General features: G+C 39.7%; 1 protein-coding gene across 1 annotated transcript; it reads right to left on the bottom strand.

Annotated features, from left to right (window-relative positions):
- Positions 1–147: 147 nt before the first annotated feature.
- SPINK14 (serine peptidase inhibitor Kazal type 14 (putative)) lies at positions 148–4,497 on the bottom strand. The gene is made up of 4 exons (XM_077773050.1): positions 4,428–4,497; positions 3,019–3,056; positions 1,759–1,895; positions 148–193 (listed from the first exon to the last, which is right to left on the bottom strand). The coding sequence occupies exons 1-4, from the start codon at positions 4,495–4,497 to the stop codon at positions 148–150; spliced, it is 291 nt and encodes a 96-aa protein (XP_077629176.1).
- Between the last annotated feature and the right edge of the window lie 22,776 nt (positions 4,498–27,273).

Genomic DNA, 27,273 nt, shown 5'->3' with positions numbered 1-27,273 from the left:
TGAATCAATGAGGGAAGAGGTCTAAAGAAGGAAACTTCAGTTATCTGATATAAGCTCAGCAGGGGCAGGTCTCTGTCACTATCAAATGCAAGTAAGAACTGTCATCATAGAAAAAAGATATCTTCTTTGACATCCAAGTTCACTCAGCTAGCATTTTCCATCCTTTTGAAACCTAATCTTCCCATGAGATTTCCTAAAGGCAAGAATCAGAATCAAGATTTCATTAATAAAATGTCAGAGCTACAAAAACATTTTAAAATTCTCTTATCTACCACCCTTATTTTATATTTAAGGAAACTAAGAGCCAGAGCATAAAGGGAATTGACTACGTACAAAAGCCAGGTTATTGGATTTTTCTACCCAGTTATGCTTCCATGATTCTAAGATGCTGCAGAAGATATTATGGCCTATACTTCAGTCTCTTTGAAAATAAGTTATTTGGGGCGGGGGGTGGTGCCTGGGTGGCTCAGTCGGTTGAGTGTCCAGCTGCTTATTTCAGCTCAGGTCATGATCCCAGGATCGTGGGCTCAAGCCCTGCTTTGGGCTCTGTGCTGAGCATGGAGACTGCTTAATATTCTTTTTCCGTCTCCCTCTGCCCCTCTTCCCTGCTCTCTCGCTCTCTCTCTCAAATTAAAAAAAGAAAGAAAAAGAAAGAAAGAAAGAAAGAAAGAAAGAAAGAAAGAAAGAAAGAAAGAAAGAAAGAAAGAAAGAGAGAAAGAGAGAAAGAGAGAAAGAGAAAGAGAGAAAGAAAGATAAAATAAGTTATTCAGTTAGGTCTGAGCTTGTGATCTATAAAGTGTAGCAGTTCTCACCTTATTCTGTTAACACTCTCACACTTTGGCCCAATTCTTCATTAGCCAGGATGACGTAGAGTTTACACATTCCTGACATTGATACTCGTATAAAATTACAAAATGATTTTGGGTTGAGGGCTCCCCTGCGATGCCACGAGGAGCATTTTAGTCCCCGTGAATTGCACTGGCTTAAACAGAGATCAAACCTGAGGGTGTGGTTTTGTGAGATCTCAGTGTCAAATCACTGATAGTCAGGTCCATCCCATAAATCAAAAAACCTAAGCAGGGACTCTTAGCAAAAGAACCCACACCTTGCAGTCACCCCATCCTAGCTCAGAGTTTCAGACATATAAGAGATTAAAAGTATCTGAGAGAAGGCAAACCATAATTTGTCTTCAAATCGAAGAATTTCAGGACTCAAAGGAATAACTGAAGCTTCACGTGGCATAGGGGATTTGATCCATCACTTGGCATATGGGAATGTGAGGGCTCAGACAGAAGGCCCTGAAACACCACAGAGTACACTGAGTCTGCTTTCCACTCCAGTGGGCAGTGGGCTTTTTTTTTTTTTTTTTTATCACATGCTCTTCTGAGTGGGGACTGATTATTATCTCTGCAAACTGCAGATTCCTGACTGTGTGGCTGATACACTCGGTAGGAGAGTTACATGGTAACTGTGGTGGACTAAGTTTGTCTTTGTTCTCTTCTTTCCCCCAAAATAGTATTCACATGCTCTGGGGGCACCTGGGTAGCACAGTCAGTTAAGCGTCCGACTTCTACTTCAGCTCAGGTCATGGTCTCGCAGTTTGTGAGTTCAAGCCCCACATCGGGCTCTGTGCTGACAGCTCAGAGCCTGGAGCCTCCTTCAGATTCTGTGTCTCCCCCTCTCTGTGCCCCTCCCATGCTCACGCTCATGCTCTGTCTCTTAATAATAAATTAAAAAGTTAAAAAAAAAAGTACTCACAAGCTCTCAACACACAAGATGCAGGGATTTTCATAGGTTACAAAATTAGTGCCACAGATGGGTTGATATAAACCAGGGCAGGGGTTCACCGTTCCAGTGAACCAACTCAAGTTTACTTTCTTATAAGGACATTTCACCTGAAATTGAGTTGAAAAGAATGATTAGAATCACACAGACAGGTAGGTCATGTCCGGGCTTGATTAGGAAAATCCAAACATAGTTAGCAGCCTATACAGTCACACGAAGCTCTTACAGCTGTCCTTCCACAAGCAGTGGAGGTAGAACCCAGGCTTATCCCTCCTGACAACCACGATGCCCTCATTGTGAGGACCTCCTGGTGGCAGCAGGGTACAGGGGCCTGCTACACCATGGTGGGAAAAGGAAGAGTCAATAAACAGGACGTATTTGTGACATTTAGCTTCTCTCTCAATCTCCTTCATTTCCAGAGTAATAGACATGGGAAAAGTCTTAGAGATTTCTGTGCCAACTGGGCAAAAAAACTCCTGAAAGCTCATAATTGGAAAAAATGCTTCACTCAAATTCATGTGTTTTGATTTAAAATATTTATCATATTTCATCCACTCTCAAAATCTCCAAGTCAACTCTCTTCTTGAAGTTGTGAGACGTGAAAGCATGTAGCATAATGCCCTGGTTTTGTAGGGAAAACTAAAAACAGAAGAAGGGACATGTCTCGACAGGGATGAAAACCCACATCCAGTCCCAATGCTGGTGTCAGTGAAGCTCGAAGAAGTGAGTCTGGCTCGCTGGAACCTGAGGAGGAGGTGGTCTCAGGGACTCTACAAGTGTCATAGATAGATCGGTAATGTGCCCCTGATACAAGGTGGGAGAGAGTTTTGGCTGAGTATTTAGAGAAAGAGGGATCATAGTTGAGCTTAGACACTCTTTTCCTTCTTTCCTTATCCAACACCACCACCACGGCCAGGCCACCATCATCTGCCTCCTGTATGCCTGCCACGCAACTAATCCCTCCACTTCCTCTATTCCCCTGCCAATTGTTGGTACTCAAACATTTTCTAGGCGCTATGAGGGGGGCGGTTATCTGGTGTCCAAATGACCAAATCTCATCTTGGTTCCCAGTTTGGATCACTCTAATTAGGGCTCCCGTGTCTGCAGTGTACCTGCCATGTTCATGTGAGTGGACTTCGGAGAACGTCCTTCCTGAAGTAAGGTTCTAAAACAGCAAGTCCAAAGAAAACTCAGGTTAGACTCTCAATCCTGAGAAATATAGTGGAAGTTTACCTTAATAGCTCCATGTGGTGGCCACCATTGTCGAGGTTCTAAAACCAAGACATAAATGAAAATAGTTGCAGAATACACTATCTGGTAAATCATAGCTTAATCTGTTGGCAGAATTAAAGAATTCGAATTTATTGCCAAGAAAGTTTGCAAGAATAGAAAACTGTTTTATTTATTTTATTTATCATTTGTTTAGGTTTACTTATTTATTTTGAGAGAGCGAGAGAGAATGCGTGCGCGCGCGCGAGAGAATCCCAAGCAGGCTCCACACTGTCAGCACAGAGCCCAACATGGGGCTTGAACTTACAGACTGTCAGATCATGACCTGAGCCAAAATCAAGGGTTGGACACTCAACTGACTGAGCCACCCAGGCACCCCAGAAACTGTTTTGTTTATACATGCATTCATTTTTTCCCTCAAAAAATGTGGAATAACTCTTCTACCCCTGATGCATGAGCAGCAAGCAATCACTGGTCTCCTCTACATTGCCAGTCTAGTATACCAAGTTTTTGATTAGTCATAATTAGCCTGGGCTTGAGAGGATCCAGAACAGGCAGCCAATATATAAGAGACATTAAGAAACGCTAGTACTTTAAAGAGGTCGTTAGCCTAACCCCCATGTTTTACAGAGAGAGGTAACACACTTGCTACTACTCAGGACTTCATGGTAGATAGGTAAAACATCAAGGTCTTCAGTCCTTGAGGTTAGGTCTCTTTAAAACTCCCTAAAGGGGGGCGCCCGGGTGGCTTAGTCGGTTAAGCGTCCGACTTTCGCTCAGGTCATGACCTCGCGGGACTTTCGCTCAGGTCATGACCTCGCGGTTCGTGGGTTCGAGCCCCGCGTCGGGCTCTGTGCTGACTGCCAGCTCAGAGCCTGGAGCCTGTTTCAAAGTCTGTCACTCCCTCTCTCTCTGACCCTCCCCTGCTCATGCTGTCTCTGTCTCTCCTAGAAATAAATAAAATATTTTAAAAAAAATTTAAAAAAATAAAAAATAAAAAAAAATAAAACTCCCTAAAGGGCTCTTCTCTAAAAGAGGACAAAAAGGTAACAACCCAAATTCATGGCTAAGCATTTTCAAAGGCTTTGCATTTTTGAGATGGGCTGAGATGTGGGCATATTGCTGATCACTTTCACATTCTACTTTGAATCACTCAAGCCCCCAGGTCCCGATGAATTAGGTTTCATAATCTGCCCTAATAGATAGGGAAACAAAGGCCCTTGCACACTGGCTCAGGGCCTTTTTTGGAGGACCAATTGCACTCTCTCTCTCTCTCTCTCTCTAGATACAGATATAGTAAGATACACTTACATAAATAAATGCAAAATAATTCCAAAGCATTCTTTCAGATTACAATGTCAGAGCTCACTAAGCAATCTTACATAAATGCCAGAATCAGCCAAATTACTCACCAGAAGGTAGTGCCCAATGTATGAGGATGAAGAACAAAAGTGAACAGAATATTGGATGACATTTGGTCATTTTTCCTCCTGGTGCATGTGTCCTTAGAGTACGATCACTAAAGCAGAGGTATTCAAGATATTAAGACCATCTTTGGAGTGAGTAGTCACCTCTGTGACCGTGACCTCTGCCTGCCACACTTGGGAAGCCTATTATTCCACCTCTCCCCAAGAACAAATGCTCAGAAAAATGCTAAACTTGGTTATTCATAAATAAAAGTACTCAGTGACAGACCTGTGACTACTTAGAAGGCAGAAGTCAATCAGAGATTACTCTTTGGGCATAATTATATTATTTTAGTCTGGAAGTATTTTAAGTGTGAAAGGCAACCCCTTACCTGAAGATTCACCCAAATTTGCTCTTTGAGGGGATACAAAGAAAATAAGGCCACTAGAGGCTTCCGGAAAACAAGAGCTTCTCAACAGAGGAAGCAAGGCCATACTTGCTCATGGAGCTGGGACTATCTCTTTGGAGTAAGACAAAGATTAGAATATTCCAGACATACTTGGCTGTGCTAGAATCTTCTGACGCGGAACGTCAACTCTCCTGGAGCACTTTGACAGAGTGCATAGGGAGAAATACCATTCCGCGCTATCTCATGGAGGCCCCGAAGTTCTTTTCATTTAGACATCCAGGAAGGGAGAAGTCAGTGAGCAAATCCTCCTGGGGATTACCTTCCCAGGAGGTAGCAGGCTTTCTGACCCTATGCCTGACCAAGGACCACAATGAATCCCCCTTTCTTTCTAATCCTATAGATGCCTTTTTCTCTGCTTTGTAGCATATGTAAATAAGCAACTGAGCCAAACCATTTGCCATATGCTGAGGTGCGGAAGGTGCTATGTGAGACACGGCAGTGGCCTCAGGGTACTCCACTTCCCAAGACGGTTGCAGGTCCTTGGCGTGATGTCCAGAGCTGCCTACCCTGCCTGCTCCTGAGACCATCTGGGACATGTTTTTGCTAAGCACCCCACCCCTAGCCCCCCCACTTCCCACCCCCCTGTCTCTTCCTGACATCTTCCTTAGATTCCTTTGGGAATGGAGCGGCAACAGTGGAAGATCCAGCTGCACTAACTCAGGATGCCAGAGGCCCACCCCCCTACGACATGTGTCCCCTTCGACCCACCTTGGAAAGAAGAGAAAGGAAGAGAGAAGTGACATGCTCTTCTGCGGTTCTTGCCTCTTTTAAGAAGCAGGTAAACAGGCTTCTTCAGGAGGGGGTAGAATAGCTATGTAGGAGAGAGAAGTCACTGAGGCATTGTGTGCTGGGAAGAGCAGGCCCTGGAGGCCCAATATTCAGGGTAAATTAAGGTCAAACCTCAGCAGGAGGCATTGGGGGAAGGAAGCACAGAGCTGCCTAGATGAGCTGGGCAGTAGGAACGGATCACTGGACAGGGGAGCGTTTGTCAGGCAATCTAAAGGGGCGATGGCATGAGGAAACATACCATAGTAGGGGACAGCACAGAGAAAAAGCAAACTGTGTTCCATAGCGAGAATTAGTACCTTGGGCCAGCACGCAAAATGTGGAAACAGCTGAGCAAGGAAGGACGCTGGTGAGGAATGAGGTCCCGGGACGCCATCTGTAGCGAGTCCAGCCTGGTTCTTGAAGCAGTCCACAGCCTTTGCGGCTTTGTAGCATGGGAGATACGTGGTCATAGCTGAGTTTCCACCTGTTATCGGAACGCCCTGCCTTCATCTTCCTTTCTGTAAAGAACAATTGCTCTTGTTCTTTAAAAAATTTTTTTTAAATGTTTCATTATTTATTTTTGAGAGAGAGAAAGAGAAAGAGAGACAGAGTACGAATGGAGTAGGGGCAGAGAGAGAGAGGGAGACTGAATCCGAAGCAGGCTCTAGGCTCTGAGCGGTCAGCACAGAGCCGGAAGCCAGGCTTGAACCCACCGACCGTGATCTCGTGACCTGAGCTGAAGTCGGAAACTTAACTGACTGAGACATCCAAGCGCCCCCAAGGGCAATTGTTCTTATAACAAGGAAAAATATATCAACTTTAGAAAATTGGAAATATAAGGGCGCCCACGTGGCTCAGTCAGTTGAGTGTATGACCGCCTTCGGTCATGATCGCTCGGTCGAAGAGGTCGTGTCTCGTGTCGGTCTCTGTGCTGACAGCTCAGAGCCTGGAGCCTGCTTTGGATTCTGTGTCTCCTTCTCTGTCTGCCCCTCCCCTGCTTATGCTCTCTGTTTCAAAAATAAATATAGACATTAAAAAATTAAAAAAAAGAAAATTGGAAAAATAGAAATTAAAAAAAAAGAAGTAAAAAGATGTCAAAATCCAGACATAACTGTTAAACATATACTGAATTATATTGTTCCACTTTTTAAAAATCAGATTTTCAAATTGATTCCAATTTTCAATATTATTAATAATGCTAGAAGGAACAAATTTTTATTTACCTCAGTTAATCTATATCTTATTAAATAATTTTAACAAGTGCCAAAAAATATACCTACTGGAAACTTCCAGAAAGAACCCGAGTCACCTAGAATATGAAAGCGGTGGTTTTCACCCAATTAGTGAACCCCATGCTTGCAATCTAACATGGATCATTCTGAAAATACAAGGCCACCTTACTAAGTGAATCATTTGTCCCCTCGTTCAGAGAAGGTAGAGGACTCCATTGCATAGAAAGGATTACAGAAGACAATGTAAAATGTCATAGGAAAGTAATAAGCATAAAACAGCTTTACTTTTCCATACTCCCCCAAATTCCAGTGGAACTAATAATATGGGGTGAAGAGAGTAAGATAAAGGGATCACATCCCACTCAGAAAATCCTTAGTCTATGACTTCCTCATCATCGATCATACTCGTGGCTTAATTCTAAAAAATTTTTAATGTCTTAATTTTATTTTTGAGAGAAAGAGATTGAGAGAGAGAGAGAGAAAAAGAGAGCAGCAGCAGGTGAGAGGCAGGCACAGAATCCAAAACAGGTTCCAAGTTGTCGGTACAGAGCTTAAGGCAGGGGTTCAAACCCACCAACTGAGAGATCATGACCCGATCCGAAGTCAGACACTTAACCAACTGAGCCACCCAGGCGCCCCACTCCTAGCTTAACTCTAAAACTTATAGCCTGGGGCTTTTCCTTGGATGGCAGGCTCCTGTTCCTACCTTTGTTTCATGTCACTTCAAACCAACATTTTAAAAAACCAGCTCATTACAATGTAGTCCAAAGCTGATGCTTATCACCTTTCAGGGATACCAAAATCCTCTACGGGATTTAACCTGCAGCTCCACTGTCCTCCTGCAGAAAGGAAAGTTAGCTCCACGGCCCAAAGTACAGAACTTGCATAGTCTAGCCCATTCTGTTAACCAATCAATCATATTCCCACCAGAGCATGGAGCTGCCTGCCTGTAGTCCCCAGCAGCTGTCCCTCCCTCACAGAACAGCCGCCACACAACTGTGAGTTCAACCCCAGGCTAGAGGACAAAGTCTTTCCCTTCTCAGGGATTTCATGGAAGCCAGAGGACAGCATTAGCATTCCCCCCCCCCCGCCCCCGTGCTGCAATGCGTTTGTTATGTGCCCAAAAAACGACACCACAGATTCCAGCACACATCTGTGGGACAGTGTGGCCTTGCCTGCATATACTACAATGAGGTAGAGACTTCACACAGCTCCGCAAAACCCACAGAGTGGCTGGGACATGAACAATGCCACGTCAGCTGTGCAGGCTGGAGCTGGGGTATGACACTGGTTCTTTGGCACACAGCTTCCCAAAGAGGAGCAAGCGGGCTTTTTGTTTTGTTTTTTTAAAAGAAGAAAGAAAAAGTCAAGTTTTCCACTCCAGTAGCGTCCTTCATTCATTTCTCAACTGAAAGAAATAAGGAAAGTGTACTTGTCCCCTCTGAGAGGAAGGACTCCTAGGAGCCTTCATCCGCCCCCACCAAATAGCAGCCTTTTTTTTTTTTTTTTTTTTAGCTCAGTTACAAAAGAAAGAAGTCCTGTGACTTTGGGATTAAAAACTTCTATTAACCCTCTCCCAACCCCCCACAGAACTGCAACTTAAGAAGGTATGATACACTATTTAAAACTATATACAGCAGGGGCGCCTGGGTGGCTTAGTCGGTTGAGTGTCCGACTTTCGCTTAATGATCTCGCGGTTCGGGGGTTCGAGCCCCGCGTCGGGCTCTGTGCTGGCTGCCAGCTCAGGGCCTGAAGGCTGTTTCAGAGTCTGTGTCTCCCTCTCTCTGACCCTTCCCTGCTCACGCTCTCTCGCCTAGAAATAAATTTAAAAAAAAAATATTAAAAAAAAAACTATATACAGCAGACCTCAAATACATTATCCAGTCCAGTTTCAAATCCAAAAAAATTTTTTTATCTTTGGTTGCAAATGTCTTGATTTGCAGCTGTGAGAAACAGTGGCCCCCAGTTCCCCAGACACAGATTTGCTATAATGTTAAAGGCTGCCAGGAAAGGGGAAAAAAATCTCTTATTCCAAACGACTTAAAAACTGTTTTAAGGAGAATAAAAAGGAACCAGTAAAAACCCTCGAGTGTGAAATATGACATATGATTTTGGTTTAAATGCAGAGCAAAGGCTCCTTGCTGTTTACAGTAAAAAACACCAGCTGAACACTCAACTCATGCCGTTCAGGTGGGGGTTTTAAATAAATGGAAAGGCACTGGCTGGCAACTCCAAGAACAAACCCGTGTTCTGGCCTTGAACATTGACCTGGGCAACAGAATTCCTGACCTTTGGACTGACAGAGATGACCTTAATGGCCTTCAATTCCCCTCAGCTTGACTAAAATTTAGATAAGCTTCTACCAGACTCTGAGCCTCTGACCTCCTTTATTCTAGAGCATTTACTTTAGAAATCTTATAATCATAAATTCTTTCTCTGTTGCCTTGATATGTAATTCTTCTTAGAAGCCCCTTGCCAGTTTTACAACCCAGAACCTAGGAGCCATCCCTCTGAAATGGAGCCATCAGGAAACACCAGGCAGGCTATCTCCTAATTTCTGTGGAAGGGCAGGAGCTTAACTTTTTGAGAGCACTATGCTCCAAGTTGCAAAACTACCTCCTGTCATAAAGATATGAGAAGTTAATTAGTAGCTCCTGTCATAAAGATATGAGAAGTTAATTAGTAGCTCCTGTCATAAAGATATGAGAAGTTAATTCTTCCTTTAGATAAAGCCAATTAACTAACGCAGATGGCCTATAATTTCCCCCTCCCCCCTCCTTGAGGACTTTTTCACTAGCTCACCCAGACTTTAAAAATCCTCCTCCTTTTTTCCAACCGCATTGAGCTCATCTTGAGCTCTAGCCTCTCTTACCTATTGCAACAGCATTGAATAAAGTCTTCCTTACCTATTTAACTTGCTCTGATATAATTTTTGTTTTGACAGGACCACCCTACATGCCCAATAAAATGAGTTTTCTTGTCTCTTTCATTTGAACATTATTACTGTTTTGTTGCTATTTCCTGTATATTTTTTAAGACCAATGCTCAACCTTGTATAATTCAAGAGTCAACTTCCCTACCTTGCAGACGTGCAAATACTCTAGCATAAAACGGAAACACTTCTTTCCTTAATTGCCCATCTATTTACTCTTCTCTGGCATTCAGAAGTCCTCCCTGAGCTACCCACTTACTGGCCTGATGGTTCCTGTTGGCAACTTCTAGCTGCTACTGCCTATCCTCTAGGACTAACCAACAGGCGGAATTGAGACAGGTCACTCTTCCCTTTTATTTACCCTAATCCTTTGTTGTCCCTAAGCCCCCCTCCCCTGGCTGTACAGAAGTACATGAATTTCTTTACTAAAAGGTTGGAGAAAGGAAAATCTTTAAAGGGAATTACCCACAAAGGGAAAAGGTAAAAAGCTACAATAGAGAGATTCGTTTCCTCAGAGACAAAAAGGAAAATAACTAAGAAGTCCTTAAGGCAAGGCCCTGATGGGGAGCTCACCCAGTGTCTCATCTGATTCCTCTTCCCTTAGGCTTTTCAAAGACTGACTTGCTTTTCTCCACTTCTCTTTGAGGCTGCAAATCCTGTCCACAATATTTTATGGAATATCTGGAAGAGAGGCTCTGACAATTGAAATTGTGAGGGCCCAGGTTAAGCGTGGGCCCTTGGGGTCAACTCTCCTTTGCAATGTTCTGATCAATGTGAGTTGAAGATATCCCTCTTTCTTTTCAGTGTTGCACCTAACAGACACACACATTTTTATGTTCACCAAAATGAAGTATTCATTCTCAGATGGTATAGTACAGTACAAGTTTTCAAATTACATATTGTGACCCCTTAGTGGACTGTGAAACAGATTTTGTTACCACCACTATTTTTGAGTAAAATATAGTAAAACAGGATAAATAGAGTAGAATAAAATATAAATGACAATGCAACTTCAATAGTGCGTGTGTGTTTCTAGGTGGTGAGATAATATATTTTGTTCTCAGTAGGTCACATTCAATAAAGTTTCAAAGCCTGTAGAATAAACCTACAAGTAAGGAAACAAAAATTTGCTATTTGCAGGCTGTGTACCTCTTGCAAGGAGAACATAAGGTGTTTTTTTTTTTTTTCATGTTTTTTGCCAAAAGGCTGATTTAGTGCTTTGTTCTTATTGGAATAGTAATTCAGCAAGCATTTCTTACATCCCTACTTTGAACCCTTCATAGTTACTGGAAAATCAGAGGCACTTACGCTTATGTTTATTGAAGAACTGAATGAAAACTCTGTCTAGTTGCAACATATTGTACTGCTCCCAAGAATCAATATAACTTATACCAACATTTGAAAAAAAGACAAGTGTTGTGGTGAGTGTTTTAAATGACACACTGATGTTATGAAAAGTCGAAGCCACAAGTGTATAATCCAAGGGGGTTGGCATAAAGGAAAAAAAGCAGATGGGCAATCATAATTCAAAATGTGTCATGAAGGGGCGCCTGGGTGGCTTAGTCGGTTAAGCGTCCGAGTTTCGCTTAGGTCATGATCTCGCGGTTCGTGGGTTCAGGCCCTGTGTTGGGCTCTGTGCTGACAGCCAGCTCAGAGCCTGGAGCCTGTTTCAGTCTGTGACTCCCTCTTTCTCTGACCCTCCCCTGCTCACGCTGTCCCTCTCTCTCCCTCCTAGAAATAAATAAAACATCAAAAAAAAACACAATATGTGTCATGAAAACAGGTTTTCAAATCAAGTATTACTAGCATTATTAATTCTGGATAAATATACTTGTTTTAAGGCACAGGATATGTTCCATCTTGGTAAATTTTTTCTTTAATATACATATTTAGTAATATAAATTTTACCCTAACTGCTGCCTTAGGGAGAATTCCACAAAAAATATAATTCTCTTTCTTTTTCATTCTCTTCAAAATACTTTAGCTTCTCATTTGATTTCTTCATTGACTCAGGGTGTATTTATTGGTGTGATGTTTACTTTCCAAATATTGGGGATTTTCCAGAGATTTTTTTGTTTATTTTTTTGTTTTCTTATTCAATTCAGATACAGTCAGAGGACAAAGGCCACTGTGACTTGAATCCTTTTAAGTGTATTGAAATTTGTTTTGCGGCCAAGAAAGCGGTCTTTCTTGGTAAGTATTTGATGTGTACTTGAGAAGGAAGTTACACTGCTCTTATGGGGAGCAGTGTTCTCAGGTCACGTGCTTATCAATCAGATCACCGGGTTGATTGTATTACTCAATTCTGCTACACAACTGCTGATATTCTACCTACTTGTTTTATTAACTTTTGAGGGATGGATATTGAATATAATATAATCTCTGCTCATAATCATGAATTTGTTTATTTTTCTGTGCACTTATATTCATTTTAGACTTGTAAATCTTGAAGTTCTGTTGTGAGTTTCATAAACATGTAAGATTTTTATATCCTCTTAATTCATTGAGAATTTTATCATTATAAAATATACCTCTCATCCTTTGAATAATTCTTTGCTCTAAAATCTATTTTGTTTATATTAATAATGCTACTCCAGCTTTCTTCTAAAGTTAACACGATAAATCTTATTTTATCCTTTAATTTTTCTCCTATTTGTGCTTTTATTTTTAAAGTATGTTTCTTGTAAACATGCTTACTTTTTAAAAAATCTAGTTTTGATTTTTTAAAAGTCCAGTCTGGCAATCTCTTCCTTTAATTGGAGTGTTCAGACCACTCATATTTAATATGATAACTGATATACTTACTGTAATGGTTAATTTTATATGTCAACTTGGCTAGGCCACAGTGCCCAGATGTTTGGTCAAATACCAGCTGAGATAGCACTGTGAAGATATTTTTTTGTGATATGATCAATATTTAAATCAGTAGATCTCATTGTTATTATTGTTGTCTGTAGTTAAATTATTATTATTATAAGGTCAACATCCATGTACCCACCATTCTAGTGACAAGCTAGAATGGCTATCATCCTAAAAGCCTCCCACATGTTATTGCCTGCTATACACTGAATATTTGTGTACCCCTTAAATCTATATGTTGAAGCCTAATCCCCAATGTGATAGTATTAGGAGGGAGGCCTTTTGGGAGATGATTAGGTCATGAAGGCAGAGCTCAGAGAGCTCCCTTGCATCTTGATCTTGAACTTGCCAGACTCCAGAACTATGAGAAATCATTGTTTACTGTTTAAGCCTCCCAGTTTATGGTATTTTTGTTATAGGAGTCCAAACAGACTAAGGCACTGCCTAACCACAACCCCCTCTCACAGACTCCATTCTGATTTCTGTGTTAATCACTCACTTAATTTTTAATAGTTTTACTACCTATATATGCCTCCCTAAAGAAGGGTATTTTAACCTTTGAGATTTCCTCTTTGGTGAGGTATCTAAATCTATAGACTCTGAGTGAAGCATATTATTTTCTGTAATGTGGGTGGGCCTCCTGTAATCACATGTAAGCCTTAAGAGAAAAAGCCTGAGATCTCTTGGGCAAGGACAATTCTGCCTCAACTTCCTTTAGAATTGAGCTGCAATGTCAATACTTCCCCTGGGTCACCAGTCTGCTGACCTACCCTGCAAATTTCACACTTCCCATAATCACATGAACCAATTACTTAAAATAAATCTCTTTCTATATTTCTTGTCTCTCTTTCTCTGTCTCTGTCTCCCTGTCTGTCTCTCTCTCTCTCTCTACACACACACACACACACACACACACACCATTGGTTTTGTTTTTCTGAAGAACACTTAACTAACACAATTACCTTGAGTCTACCATCTTGCTACTTGCTTTCTATTAGTCCAATCTATTTTTCCTCTTTGCCTCCTTTCTTTGTCTTCTTTTGCACGAATATACTATTTTTTTCATTATTCCATTTTATCTCCATTGTTGGCATATTTAGTGTTGCTTTAGGATTTACAGTATACATTCTTAACTTTTCACAGTGTACCTTTAAGTGGTGTTATATCATTTAACTTAGCATAGAATCTTATAATAGAATACTCTCATTTCTTCTCTCTGTGTTTGTTCTGTCATGCATCTTATTTTCACATATGAAAAATGAAAATAAAGCTCTGGCAACCTAGCTGCTGTGGATGAAATTGTGTCCCCTCCAAATTCAAATGTGAAAACGCTAACCCTCAGTGTGACTGCATTTGGAGATAGGGCTTTAGGAGGTTATTAAGGTTAAATGAGGTCATAAGGGTCAGGTCTTCCTTTCAATTCTCATTGAACCTTCAATAAGTCTTGACTCTAGTCTTTTTCATTGTATAGTAGTCAACTCTTCAAAAGTTTGTCTCTGACTAGTCTACATACTCCTTAATGACAAGAACTCTTTGCCCATTTGTATTGCCTCTCTCTACACAACACACTGATTGACCCATAGTGATCTTTCTATATGTATTGTTAGAAAAAACACACAAATCTGTACAAAATAGCTGGCAAGCATTTAACCAGCCTTTACTACAAAAGCAATGTGTATTGGACTGATAAACTTATAGTGCATAACTTTGTACCTGTTTGCAGACGTACTTTTAGAAAATTTTTCTCTTTATGAAGACAAAATATCTCTCTTTGCATGTTATGTTAATGACCCCAGAAATGAGAACGTTCTGATCTATCTTGTGACAGTCCTGCATATGCCTTCCTCTTTCCCAGCTACCTTGAACTTTCCTTGGGTCTTTTAGAGATTTCAACATTTTAATCAGATTCTGTTGTTTTTAGTCTCTTCCCAGCTTGATCAACAAAATGCCTTCCTTTGTGAATTCCCACTTGTGACTGAGTCCTCTTTAAATAAAGATATCTAACATCTAATGTTATCTAGTCTGATTAGTTGGTACTATTATGGATTCTTACTCAATTTTTCTCCAAAGGTGAACTTTCCATGTTTCATTACTGTAGCTAAAGGTCCTAGTGTTAAGACTAATGGTCAGATCTGCCCCTTGATCCATGTTCACTTAAAAATTGTGAGTTTTTTAAAAAATGAGATGCTATGAGCAGATTCCTCTCATTGGTATTTATATAATCTCTCCAGCTCTCAACTTGAGTAGAAATAGAAGAAATCTTTCAATGTCACTTATTGAAAGAAATAACCACAGACATTTTCCTTAAGAGACAGTCATATCCAGAGACATGCCTGAAAGCTTTCTGCTAAGAATCTTTTATTGAAGAATCAAATCCATATATTTGCCCCACAGCCGAGAGGGATTGGTTCTCTCTGTGGAATCTGGCAAAGGGAACTTGGTGCCCTTGAGCATCAGGGAGATTCAGCATTGTCCATACTTTGCCAAAAAAAGTGTACCACGTCTCTTCCTACAAGAGAAATAATTTTTTTAAAGGGAAGGCTTTGGAGATCTTAAATTGAAACTCTAATATTCTAAGATCAACCCAGCCAATTGAGCACAGAGCATGAAAGGTGAGCAATTAGTAACTGAGCTCCAGCATGGTGGAAAAAGGGATTCAATTTGCTAGTGAAAGCCAGTGTTAGGAGCCAAAAAATCTGTAAATATTTCTTATTATCTGCCCCTCAGTAATATTATGATGCTGATAAAGTCTCCTTTTCCAACTTCATTTTCTTCCTACTATTCACTTTCTTTCTTTCTCTTTCTCTTTTTGATTCCTTTTGTAAAATATTTTAATTATCAGCAAGCTATCTCACTCATATGCTTCATAGGAGCAGCAAGCTTGTCAGTAGCTAAGATGGTTTCAGGCTCTGCAGGAGAGGCCATTTCTGCAAATAATATGTTAAATTCAGTACTTACGCAACAGCATTACAAAATAAGCATTTGTTAGAATACACGCTTCCATCAGATCCACAGAGAGGAAAGTATTCCATGGTACAGAGCTCAGAATATTGGTGGCACTCAATACGCTCCAGTCCAAAAAAAAAGAAAAAGAAAAAAGAAAAAAAAAGAAAGAACAATTTCAAATTATTAAATCATAGAAAATGAGCTTTTTAAAGGTCTTGAGAGGTCATTTAGTTCCAATTGTCACTCATAAAAAGACAAACCCTCTTCAGTTTACAAAATCTGACCCAAAATGGTGGCACTCTCATCACAGTAAGAGAAGGGTTAGTCCGAGGTTAGGGCCTCCCTCTCCCTCATTCTCCTCAGAGAACTGATGACTAGAATACATCATGGTTTCTACCTTGTACTTAATTTTTGAACCAGTCCTCTCCTCGCCATGCCGTCATCCTCTTTATCCAGGCCCTCACTGTCTTACTTGCATAGTCGCAGTTATCTGCCAGTTTGTTTCCCTAAATCGACATTCATTTGAGATTTCAATCACCCTCCATATTGATGTCAGAGTGATCTTTTAAAAACAAAATCAGTTCTTGCTTTTTGATTACTTAACTGATTCCCCACGAATAGAAAGTCCCCTCAAGAGCTTTGCTTCTCTCTCTTTTAGCTCTGCCTCTTACTCTAGCCAAATTTAACAATCGAATTCCCGGAGTGTTTCTTCCTCCTATACATGCCAATGCCCTTGCTTAAGGTGTTTTTCCTATCTTTCATCACCTTACCCACTTTCTCCATCAGATTGACTCCTAAGACTCTTAGTCCTCCTTAAAAGTGAGTTTAACTGGTACAGCCCCTCTGGAAAACAATATGGAGGTTCCTCAGGAAACTAACAATAGGACTCCCCTATGACCCAGCAATAGCACTGCTAGGAATTTACCCAAGGGATACAGAAATGCTGAGGCATAGGAGCACATGGACCCCAATGTTCATAGCAGCACTCTCCACAATAGCTAAAACATGGAAAGAGCCTAAGTGTCCATCAACAGATGAATGGATCAAGAAGATGTGGTTTATCTATACCATGGAATACTACATGGCAATGAGAAACAATGAAATCTGGCCATGTGTAGCAACATGGATGGACCTTGAGGGTGTTATGCTGAGCGAAATAAGTCAGGCAGAGAAGGACAAATATCATATGTTTGCACGTATAGGAGGATTGGGAGGAACTTGACGGAGGAACAAGGGGGAGAAGAAGGGCGGAAATGGTGGGGGAAAGGGAGAGAGGCAAACCATGAGAGACTCTTGAATGCTGACAAAAACTGAGGACTGATGGATGTGGGGGGGAGGAGGGGATGGGCATGGCGGAGGACACTTGTGGGGATGAGCACTGAGTGTTATGTGGAAACTAATTTGACAATAAACTATTTGTAAAAAAAAATAAAAAAAATAAAATTAAGGAAGAGAAAAGAAAAAAAAAGTGAGTTTAATTACTTTAATAAGTTTCATGATGACATTTCTCTCCCTTACCCATCAAATTGGGTTAGACGCCCCTCCTTAAAATCTTTGCTACCACAGTCCCATGTGTATAATTCTTTTGTCACATTTCAAGCTCTATTAGAATTATTGACACTCACTCACATGGCTCTTTACCCCTGAATTGTTTTTACATTTGTTCTTGAATTTTTTGTCTATGCATAGTCATAGACAATTTCTGGTATATTTATTTTAAAACTTTCATAAAGTGAGGAATTATTGTAACATTTTATATTGAGCATAAATGAAATTTCTGTGTATACTTACACATTTACCATCATGAAGTTTTCTGAGTTGAAATCTTTGATTTCTGAAAGAGAAGATTTTATTGAATGGGTAATGCATTACCTGACATTTCATAATCTATAGAGTAAAATACAGTCATATGTTATTCTATGTTGTCTGACCTGTACTGAGAATGAGGAGTTCTGGTTAAATTCTATTCTAGTTGGCTAATACTGGCCATTAACATCTTTGATGGATGATCATTTTGTAAACAAATATAAATATAAGAAAATATGATCAGCACTAAAAGGAGATTGGGCATTTAAAAAAATAGTCCTTAAATATTCACATGAAAATCAAAGGTGTAATATAGTGTGAAAACATTTCTTGCAGTTCAGAAAAAGAAAATATGTTCAAATCCATCTCCGACACTTACAGTTGTGTAGCTTTGTTATAGTCACTTCTTCTTTCTATTAGATTCCTGTCTATAATCAATAAGATCTCATCAGTCTTTAATCTCGTTTTTTTTTCTTTTTCTTTTTCTTTTTTTTTTTTTGTCAGTACATGAGTTTGCATATCCTGAGAGGCTTTATTGTGAATAACACTTGTTATTACACTTGACTATAACTTTTAGGAAGGGTTAGACAAGAAGGGGAAAATGATAAGATGGACGAAGAGCTCGTTTTTGTAATATCTGTATTAGCTGCATAGCTAAGGTTTGACATGTTTTATCACAGTGAACCCTAAACACTGTGATAATTTCTATCTTACAGAGGCACCTGGGTGGCTCAGTTGGTTAAGCGTTTGACTCTTGATTTTGGCTCAGGTCATGATCTCATAGTTTGTGGGATGGAGCCCTGGGTCAGACTCTGCTCTGACATGGCAAAGCCATCTTGGGATTCTCTCTCTCCCTCTCCTGCTGCCCCTCCCCCACTGGTGGTTTAAATAAATAAATAAATAAATAAGCTTTAAAATAATTTCTATCTTACAAATGAGAATAGTGAAGTATGTAGTGGAGTGGGTATTTGTCTAATGTCACATATTTACTAAGTGCAGTCTGGATTCTAATCCAGATGTGTGACACCAAAGCTCATGATTTTAACCACTAATCATAAAGCAGTGAATTCAAACTCATGGAATGGCTGGTAATAACCATTCTTTCATTTGCCTAGAGGCTGAGATGTTGTTTATAGTGAGGACTTCATATGTAATCTGTGGGTCTGCTGGTGGTGGGGATTCCAACTATCCATTTGTATTTTCAATCTCTTCCTTAGACTTTTCCAGATAATCCTAAGAAGCAACATGGATTTTCTCTGGGTTATAAAAGACAGATCAAATTCTTATAATAGTACCCATGGCAAACAGCCTAAATAGGGAGAGCTGTCTTCTGAGCTCTCATTATGCAAAACGCAAGATATAAACAGAAGATTATGGAACTTTAACCAAGATACATTTTCTGCCTAAGACTCAGTTTCCTCAAATGTAATGTGAAAATAAAAATGTCTCTATGTAACAGCTAATGCCTGAAGGACAGTGTCTAATATGAATGAGAATTTGGCTGGATAGCAAAGAAATATATATATCCTTAGAGATACAGCTAAATTTATGTACTTATTTATTTTTAACAAACCAGTGTCCAAAGGATATTGGAGAAGTATGACAAAAGGTAGGATTTATCAAACCATGTCGTTAGAAACCCAGCAGACTTTAACCAATGTGGACTTTGTGATCTTTAAAAAGGAGGGGCTCCAAATTGAGTATTATACTTACTGGTTCAGCATACAAAACATGCATTCATTATTGTAAGTTCTATGATCAATGCCACAGATTGGTTTCAGATCCCTAGAGCAGGCAAACTTTCCTTTTCTGTTGTATTTGGAGCAGTCCACCTATAATTGGAATAAAAAATAATGGTCTACATTGTCTTCCTTCAGTTCTGTAGCCACTCTTGTATCAAGTTGAGAAGAGAGAGAAGAGAGTGAAAAGAGTACTACAGCCTCTTCAACTTTTCAGCAAATATGTCTAGAAGACCTTGTATGGTCCAGGTGCTGTGCTACACAACTAGGTCAGACCTGAAATATTCTGTAAATAAAATGATAATTAGCAGGTTAAGAAGGAAATGTTAATCTCTTCTTTTAGAGTTATGATGAGAGTGCAATGGAATAATGAATGTGAAAAATTTTAAAAGCTGCCTATGGGGTCAGCTGGGTGGCTCACTTAGGTAGGTGTCAGACCAGCTCAGGTCATGATCTCACAGTTCATGGGTTTGAGCCCTGTGTCAGGCTCTGTGCTGACAGCTCAGAGCCTGGAGCCTGCTTCAGATTCTGTATCTCCCGCTCTCTGCCCCTCCCTACCCCCCTCTCGAAAATAAACATTAAAATTTTTTTTTTATAAAACTACCTAAAGTACAAGTTTCCTTAACCTGCTGTTCACCTTTTGCAAAGAGATTCCTTTTGCAGCTTTTAAAGGAAAAAACGCCACCAGGAGAAGTGGAATTATAGGGTGGCTGGTTTTACCTCCCTAGGAATTCTTTCCATCCACAGTGAGCCAGGTTAGCTACTTTCACAGCCCCATTTACGAATTAGCTCTGATTTTATTTTTACAAAGACCCCATAGAAAAGGCTCTACTCACCTCTTTGATCCCCGGTGGAGTGTGGCATGAGCCGCATTTGAGTAGAAGGAAGTGGAGAAAGAGCAAATGCCACAGTTAGAAATGCAAGGTTGAATTCACTGTTCACAGTAACTAAAACCCATTTCTAACATCCCTTGCCCACGTGAGACCTAAGAGGTCACTTCTTTACTTAGGGCCAGTTCAGGATGAAGCCAGAAACGTATGTGATTCTGATTTTCTTTTTAAACAAACATTGGAGAAATATCTGGTCATTGGAGAAAGGGCTGTCATAGGTATCCAGGAATTCCTGAGTGAGCATGCCCAGGGTAAGGTTTGGTTATGGTCTCAAAGTTGCATAAGTTGTTTCCGAAAGAGGAATTCAGAAGCCTGACATCTTGATCAGCAACTGAGCAGGTTGCCCATAGACCTTTTATTCTTTTTCTTTTTTTTTAAAATTGAAGTATGGTTGACACACAACATTACATTACTTTCAGGGGTACAACACAGTGATTTGATAAGTCTATACATTATGCTGGGCTCACCACAAGTGTTGTTACCATCTGTCACCTTACAACCCTATTACAGTACCATTGACTATATTCCCTATGCTGCACCTTTTATTCCCATGGCAACCTTTCAAGTCTTCTTCTCAGTCTCTTTTCCTCTTCCGGAAGGTCTGACCCCCACGCCCTCTTTGTTAATGAGACAAATCCAGAGAGTTAACTTTTAAATTTTCTTCTGACTTTAACATTCTATAATTACTGAAGGTTGAACAAATTGCAGTTAACACATAGGCATGGATATTAAACTCACCAGAAGGAGAGGCAGCCCATGTGGTGGCTGCCAGAGCGATGATGGCAAAAACTGTGATGCTCTTCATCGTGATGATGAGTGAGGGTGGCAGAGATAGGGTGCTCTGAGTCAGGAAGTCCAGAGAAAGAAAGAGAAAGCAGTCTGCCAGATGGATACGTACATGTATATATACACACATGCACAAGGCAGGGTCCCACCTTCGTTAAAAGTTGACCTTTTCAGTGATGATTGGTTGCGAACCCAAGCTAGGGTATTAACGTCACCTGTCAAGGAAAGCTTCCTTATTGTCTTGAATTATAGCCAGTTGAAATAGTTATACCCTGCAACTCATCTACCAGAAGCCCTCTTGCTTAATAATCCTCTGGTCTCTTAGCAAATACAACAGCATGGTTATATTTGAGGACGAATAAAATCATAGGTATAGTAAAGAGAAATAAACATTAAAATGATATGCATAAAGGGTTTTAAGATGATATGAAAAGTAGGAAAGTTGAAACAGAAAACAGAAGCAATGAGGACATTTCTTGAAAATGTGCAGTGGTGCAGCATGAATACTTAGCACTGTAATACCTTGCTTTTCTAGAGTATGAAGATAATTTACAATGTTCTAGGAAGACCTGTTAAGTGATTACAATAAACCTGTGAAATATGCAGACCAGTATTATTGCTACGTAGCAGATGGGACACCAAATACAGAAAGATTAAGTGCTTTCTATGTAGTCACAAAGTTAATAGTTGTAAGAGCCCGTTTTCCAGAATCTTAGACGTATGCTTCTCTTCTATATTTTTTTATTCACATATGTCAATAACAATGATTATTCATAATGAAAATCCAGATTTTACCACAGTGTGTCATGCTTCTTAAGATTACAGCCATGATATTCTCTTTAACACATTCTCCTGTGCCCATATCTATATGTCTGTCTGTCCATACACATAATCAGTATTTTTCCCCCCAATAATATAGGCCTAATGATTTCCAATGACTTAGTATGTGGTCATTAACATCAGCTGTTCAGAAGATAAAGTTACTATAGAGTTAAGATAGAGTTAATTCCCAAAGGACAAACTCAAAGATTGGAGGAATTAAGCAAATTGCCCAAAGCAGACAGCTAATGAGTAATAGAATCTTGATCCAAAACTAGATCTTCCACTTTCAGAACTTAGGGTCTCCCACTTTTCATCTCCAACACCACCTCTTTTTTTCAGAAATAATTCTATCATTTTGGTTTATGCTATTATGAAACTTGAGTACTTACACCTCACCCATATTTCAATGCTTCTTCAGCATTTGAAATATGTATACTACAATGAAATGTGCTCCAGAAAGTCTTCTTAATGGGGTAAACCATCTCCTTCCCAAGTTATAGTGGAGCACCTGATTCACGTGACAAGTTCTAAGTAGATAAGGGAAATGAGAACCATGGCTCGGTGATGCTTGAGCTGCGAAGGCCAGGAGCAAGCATTTGGGTCTGTGGCTTTCAAACTTTTCATTACCGTTATTTAATTAAGAAATAAAACTTTCCTCATCTTCCTAAGAGGAAATCACTCAACTGCCCACTCCTCTTTTGAATGTATAGGAACAGCTTCAGGGTGGAGAAGGATGTGGCATTTTCTGCTTCATTTATTAACGTCTGTCCTGTGATCAAAGGCGGGGACTTATGCAAATATCCCCTGTGAACACAACTTGTCCATAACTCATTTGTAGAGCCCTGGGCAACAGGAGTTCTGGCAGCTTTTTTACTTAAAATTCCAGGCACAGAATGGATCCACAGGTGAGAATATAATGGTTAAAAACTTCTTATTTTATTGCTGCTCCCAAGACTTCTTTCATGTAAGTCAAGCCATTGGAATTCACTTGTCATCACTAATCCCATTACTATATGCTAAAAAATCGGCACATGTACTTTTTCCTGCCACATGCTCCCTAGATTTGGAATTGAATTATTCCACAAATAAACAGATGTGACCATTTCTATAGATCTTGAGCAATATTGTGGATCACTAGATGCAAAATCTATTCCTTTTATCTGAAAACATAATCAGATAATGTTATTTGTATGAAGAGCATGGAATTAGGGTTCATGAATCCAGAAGGAATGGTGTAAGGAACATGAGATTAAAAACCACTTAGTTGAGTTTATATTTCTGATTTAGACCAATTTGGGTAAGCTCAGAAAAAGCACTTTCCCTCTCTGGGCTTCAGGATTCCCATAACTGAAATATGTTAGATAAATCATCTCTATTTTTTCTCTAGCTCTGTCAATCTGGGATTTTATCACCCTTAAATACAATAATCTTTTCCTGATTGATATCTTATCAGTTCATATTACACACTTAGCTGATAACAAAATTAGTTGGTTGAATGTACAATGTCAATTCCAACAATACACTTCACAACATATTTTCTGGGTTCATGCTACTCTTTGCATTCCTCTTTAGCTGCAGCTTTTGCTAATATTTCCGAAAAATGCCTCATGAATCTATCTAGCCTACAGGGGGAGGCAAGAGAGATACATATTATAAGTTCATATTTTCAAGTAACTGGTTTGTTTCCAGCTACTAGTGTCAGCAATTTTTTATTTGTACCAGGAAGATTCTTGAGTTAATCTTGGGGGCTAGAGAGGGCACTTGCAGGTTTCAAGAATAATACCATCAAATTTGGACTTCAGAGTACTGCCCTGTCTACAGTAAAGAATTCAATGGAAGAGAGAAGACTGTAGAGGGAGAACATTTCTAAGGATGGTATGGTCAGTCATGAAGGGATTGACTATGGCTTGAACTAGAGTTTATTGGATGTGGTGATGGTGTCTATTGAGGATGAAAAGGAGAGGGAGAAGATAGAAGACACTGCCTAGATTTCAGGGTTATCTCACTTTGCTTTGTTCTGGTACAGTGTGGCTGCTTTGTACGAGTTTTCAAAACTTATAACTGGGGAATGAAACAGATCTGTGTTTGGAAGAGATCATTTGGAGTTTTTTTGTTTTGTTTTGTTTTGTTTGTTTGTTTTGAGAGAGAGAGAGAGAGAGAGAGAGAGAGCACACAAGCAGGGGAGGGGCAGAAAGAGAGAGAATCCTAAGCAGACTTTGCACTGGGATTCCATCCCATGAACCATGAGATCATGACCTGAGTGGAAACCAAGGGTTGGATGCTTAACAGACTGAGCCACCCAGGTGCCCCTGGTGTGTTTTTTGTCTGTTTGTTTGTTTTTTAAAGAGAGAGCTGTAAAGAATGGAAATGAGCTAGTCTGTTAAAGGCCATTGGAAAAGTCTATTGGAGAGAAAAAGAGGGTCTAAAATTAATTTAAAAAATATTACAAGTACTGTAATAGATTAGAAAGGCAAAAGTAGACATTGTTTTCTGATAGCTTCATGATATGGGGGAAGAAAAGATATAACAAAAACTACTTAATAGCATAGAACAACCTGGAGGAAGACAGCACATCATCTCTCAAAATAATCTGGAAGGAGCTCTATAGTCATATGAAATTTCCATCAAGGATGAAAACTATTTCGGTTGACTTCCTTCCTGGGACTAATCCTCATATGACAAAGTCCTTCTCTCAGTTCTCTCCTCACGCTCAAAGAATGATTTATAGTCACATGTTATTTAGATAGAACTTTAATTTCAATTCTGGAAAGAAAGAGGGACCCGTGTGCCAAAATGCCATCAAAGAAAGAACAGGAATGTCTTGCTATACTTTTTTTTTCCAGGAGGTGAACAGATATCCCTCATCATTATAAAGGCCACAGGACATATTCACTTCATTTACCATTATCTTTCTATATAATATATGATATTGGCTTTGGTCAAAGTCAACCAAGACCACGAAGAATATTGGATTGGGGTACAAATGGGAGTCTTGCCATGCTTTTCGCAGTTCCAAGCACATATTAAATGTTTAGAAATGTCAACATTTATTATTTTCTACTAATCTATTCTATTATTTGATTCTTGTTTTTGTTCTCTAGTATCATGGAGCAGTGTGGTTGGTGTTTAAAAGTGCAGAAGGGGACAAAGAGAAGACAAATAAAATACAAAGAAGGACAACAGATTCTTACCCATTACCCTGTGAGTTTCAGCCCACAGGTCAAACCTGGCCCACCATCTATTTTTATAAATATATGTGGAACACAGCCACATATATTTATTTACATAACATAAATTCATTTATTTATACAACAACAGCATAGAGTGATTGTGACGGAAACTGTATGTCCCATAAAGCCTAAAATATTTACTATCTGGCTGTTGACAGAAAAAGTTTCCCTACTCATAGTCGAGACAAGTGCTCTCCTTGGGTGTTTCTGTAGCCTTGAGAGAAGAGGAAGACCTCAGGTTACTTCCTAACATGAGAAAATAAAGGAGTTTGGCCGTGGTAGGTCTATGATAACCCATCTTCTGAAAACAGAATCGGACCCAGCATCAGTTATAGAGAAATGCATAGGTCTGTGGTAGTGACCAAGAAGAGGTGATATACATAGTTTTGTGTTTTTAGTCCCAACACAGGATCATTTGCGACGTCCTGGTCTAGAATTTTAGAGCTGGTTTGTGAAACCTCAGTGAGATGGGTCCAGTTTTCACCTGCTGCCATCCATTAAGCCATAACTCAAGAAGCAACTCAAAAATTAGTTTATTTGATATTTAATGCAGCTATTTTGTTGTGACCATTTTGACACAGAAGACATTTTATATTCACCTCTAGTTGGTGTTTTCTCCCCCCCAAAGTCAACTTTCAGCTCTGTTTTAAATCCCAAGTAATGTGTTCAACAAATTCACACTCAATCCCAATCCCTGCACCTCAATCCACTGTCTATTTTTCTTGGTAACCATCCCATTTCTGACGTCTGCACCCCCCACTTTACTCTTGACCTTCCCTGGGTCCCTGAGCCTTTGTCCATCTCCACGTTTCCTCCCATTCCAGACCCTCCTATCTCCCACTCCACCCTATTCCCAAGCCACACTTTCCCTGGTGCTCAGAATGATCATCAAGAATTGGTTAAGTCTTAAGCATGGGTAATAAAGTCTTTTGTGCATATTAGTTAATAATCATAGTCATAATGAAAATATAATAATAAAAGAATATTTGTAAACTGTTTATTGTTTATATTTTAAATGTTTAAAAAGACATAAAAAAGCAACTACTTCTCAAAAAATACTATGTCTTGGCCATGAAAATAGAGTTTCTGGATTTCTTAGAACTATCCAGGAAGGAGATACAATCTCATGCTAAAGAATCTCTAAACCCATCCCTTACATCCTGGAATTGCCAAAGAAAATAGCAACATTGTTTTCTCACTACTTTTTTCTTCAGAAATGACAGTATTTTCATGCTTGAAAAGAAAAAAGGATTTCTAAGCCTTCTTTTTTTTTTCTGTTATCTTAATGATAACATGGGGGGGATGGGGGGGGAGGACAGCACAGAATCGATTTTTCACTCAGTTACAAAGGACAACGTTTACAAAATCCTAACTATAACTGCTCTACCAACAACCTATCTAAGAGGAAAAGGCAGAGGAAAAAACAAGGTTAACTTCACAAATCTAAGTAGACCTGCCATTCTGGACACAGTTCTTCAGCTGAGAACAACTTCAACCATGATGGATTCTCCACAGCTTTCTCCCTCTAGGATGTGTTTCTCCCACCTAGGTACTGTCACAGGATGTCAGTATCGAGATGCCGAACATGACTCAGTTTCAGCGCGGAAGCAGGAGTTTACAAGCTGTCCCATCCCACCCCTACCTAGCACCTGAATTCCCTGGTCAACGTCTCAAGTTCATTAGCTCACTGTCTGGTTGGGTGGGCTCCAGCTACATGTAGCCCTTGAAATGAGGTTGGTCCAAACAGTTATGCTGTAAACATAAAATATTAATGACCTGTAAAATAAAAGTTTATACTGACTATATTTTGAAATGATAAGAGTTTTGACATACTGGCTTCTAAATAAAATACATTATTAAAGTTGATTTCACCCATTTCTTTATGTACCAGAAAATCTGAGATTACATGTGACTCGAATTCTTTTTCTATTGGATTGTGCTGCCCTAGAAACTTGCAACACACTGGTAATTCTCATCTCCTTAGTCTTTTCCCAGACCAGGATGTAGGAAATGGTCAAGAGGCAACATGACTGAATATGAGAAACCACGGGTTTGTGTCTTTGGATGGTATCTGTGTTACAGAGGTAATTACGCTTTCCATGGAAATACAGAAGCTGTATGGGAGAGCTGGTAAAGTGACAGATCTAAGGTGATTCATAGCTGGTTTGGATTTATACAGCTCTTGAATGCCTGGAGCCCATACCTTCCTACCTTTTTTCTAGAAATTTCTTCCCAATTATGAAACAACTTGAATCTGAAAAAAAAAAAAAAGAGCATTTTGTGTCCACCAATAGCTTAGCAAGATGAAAGGGTAGAGTTTTCAGCTTCTGTAAAGCCTGTAAATCCAGGCAATGATGAAGAAATCCCAGAAA

This window comes from Crocuta crocuta, unplaced genomic scaffold, assembly GCF_008692635.1.
Source record: "Crocuta crocuta isolate KB4526 unplaced genomic scaffold, BGI_CrCroc_1.0 scaffold107, whole genome shotgun sequence".
NCBI classification, from domain to species: Eukaryota; Metazoa; Chordata; class Mammalia; order Carnivora; family Hyaenidae; genus Crocuta; species Crocuta crocuta.
This window is presented reverse-complemented; position numbering and strand designations above follow the sequence as displayed.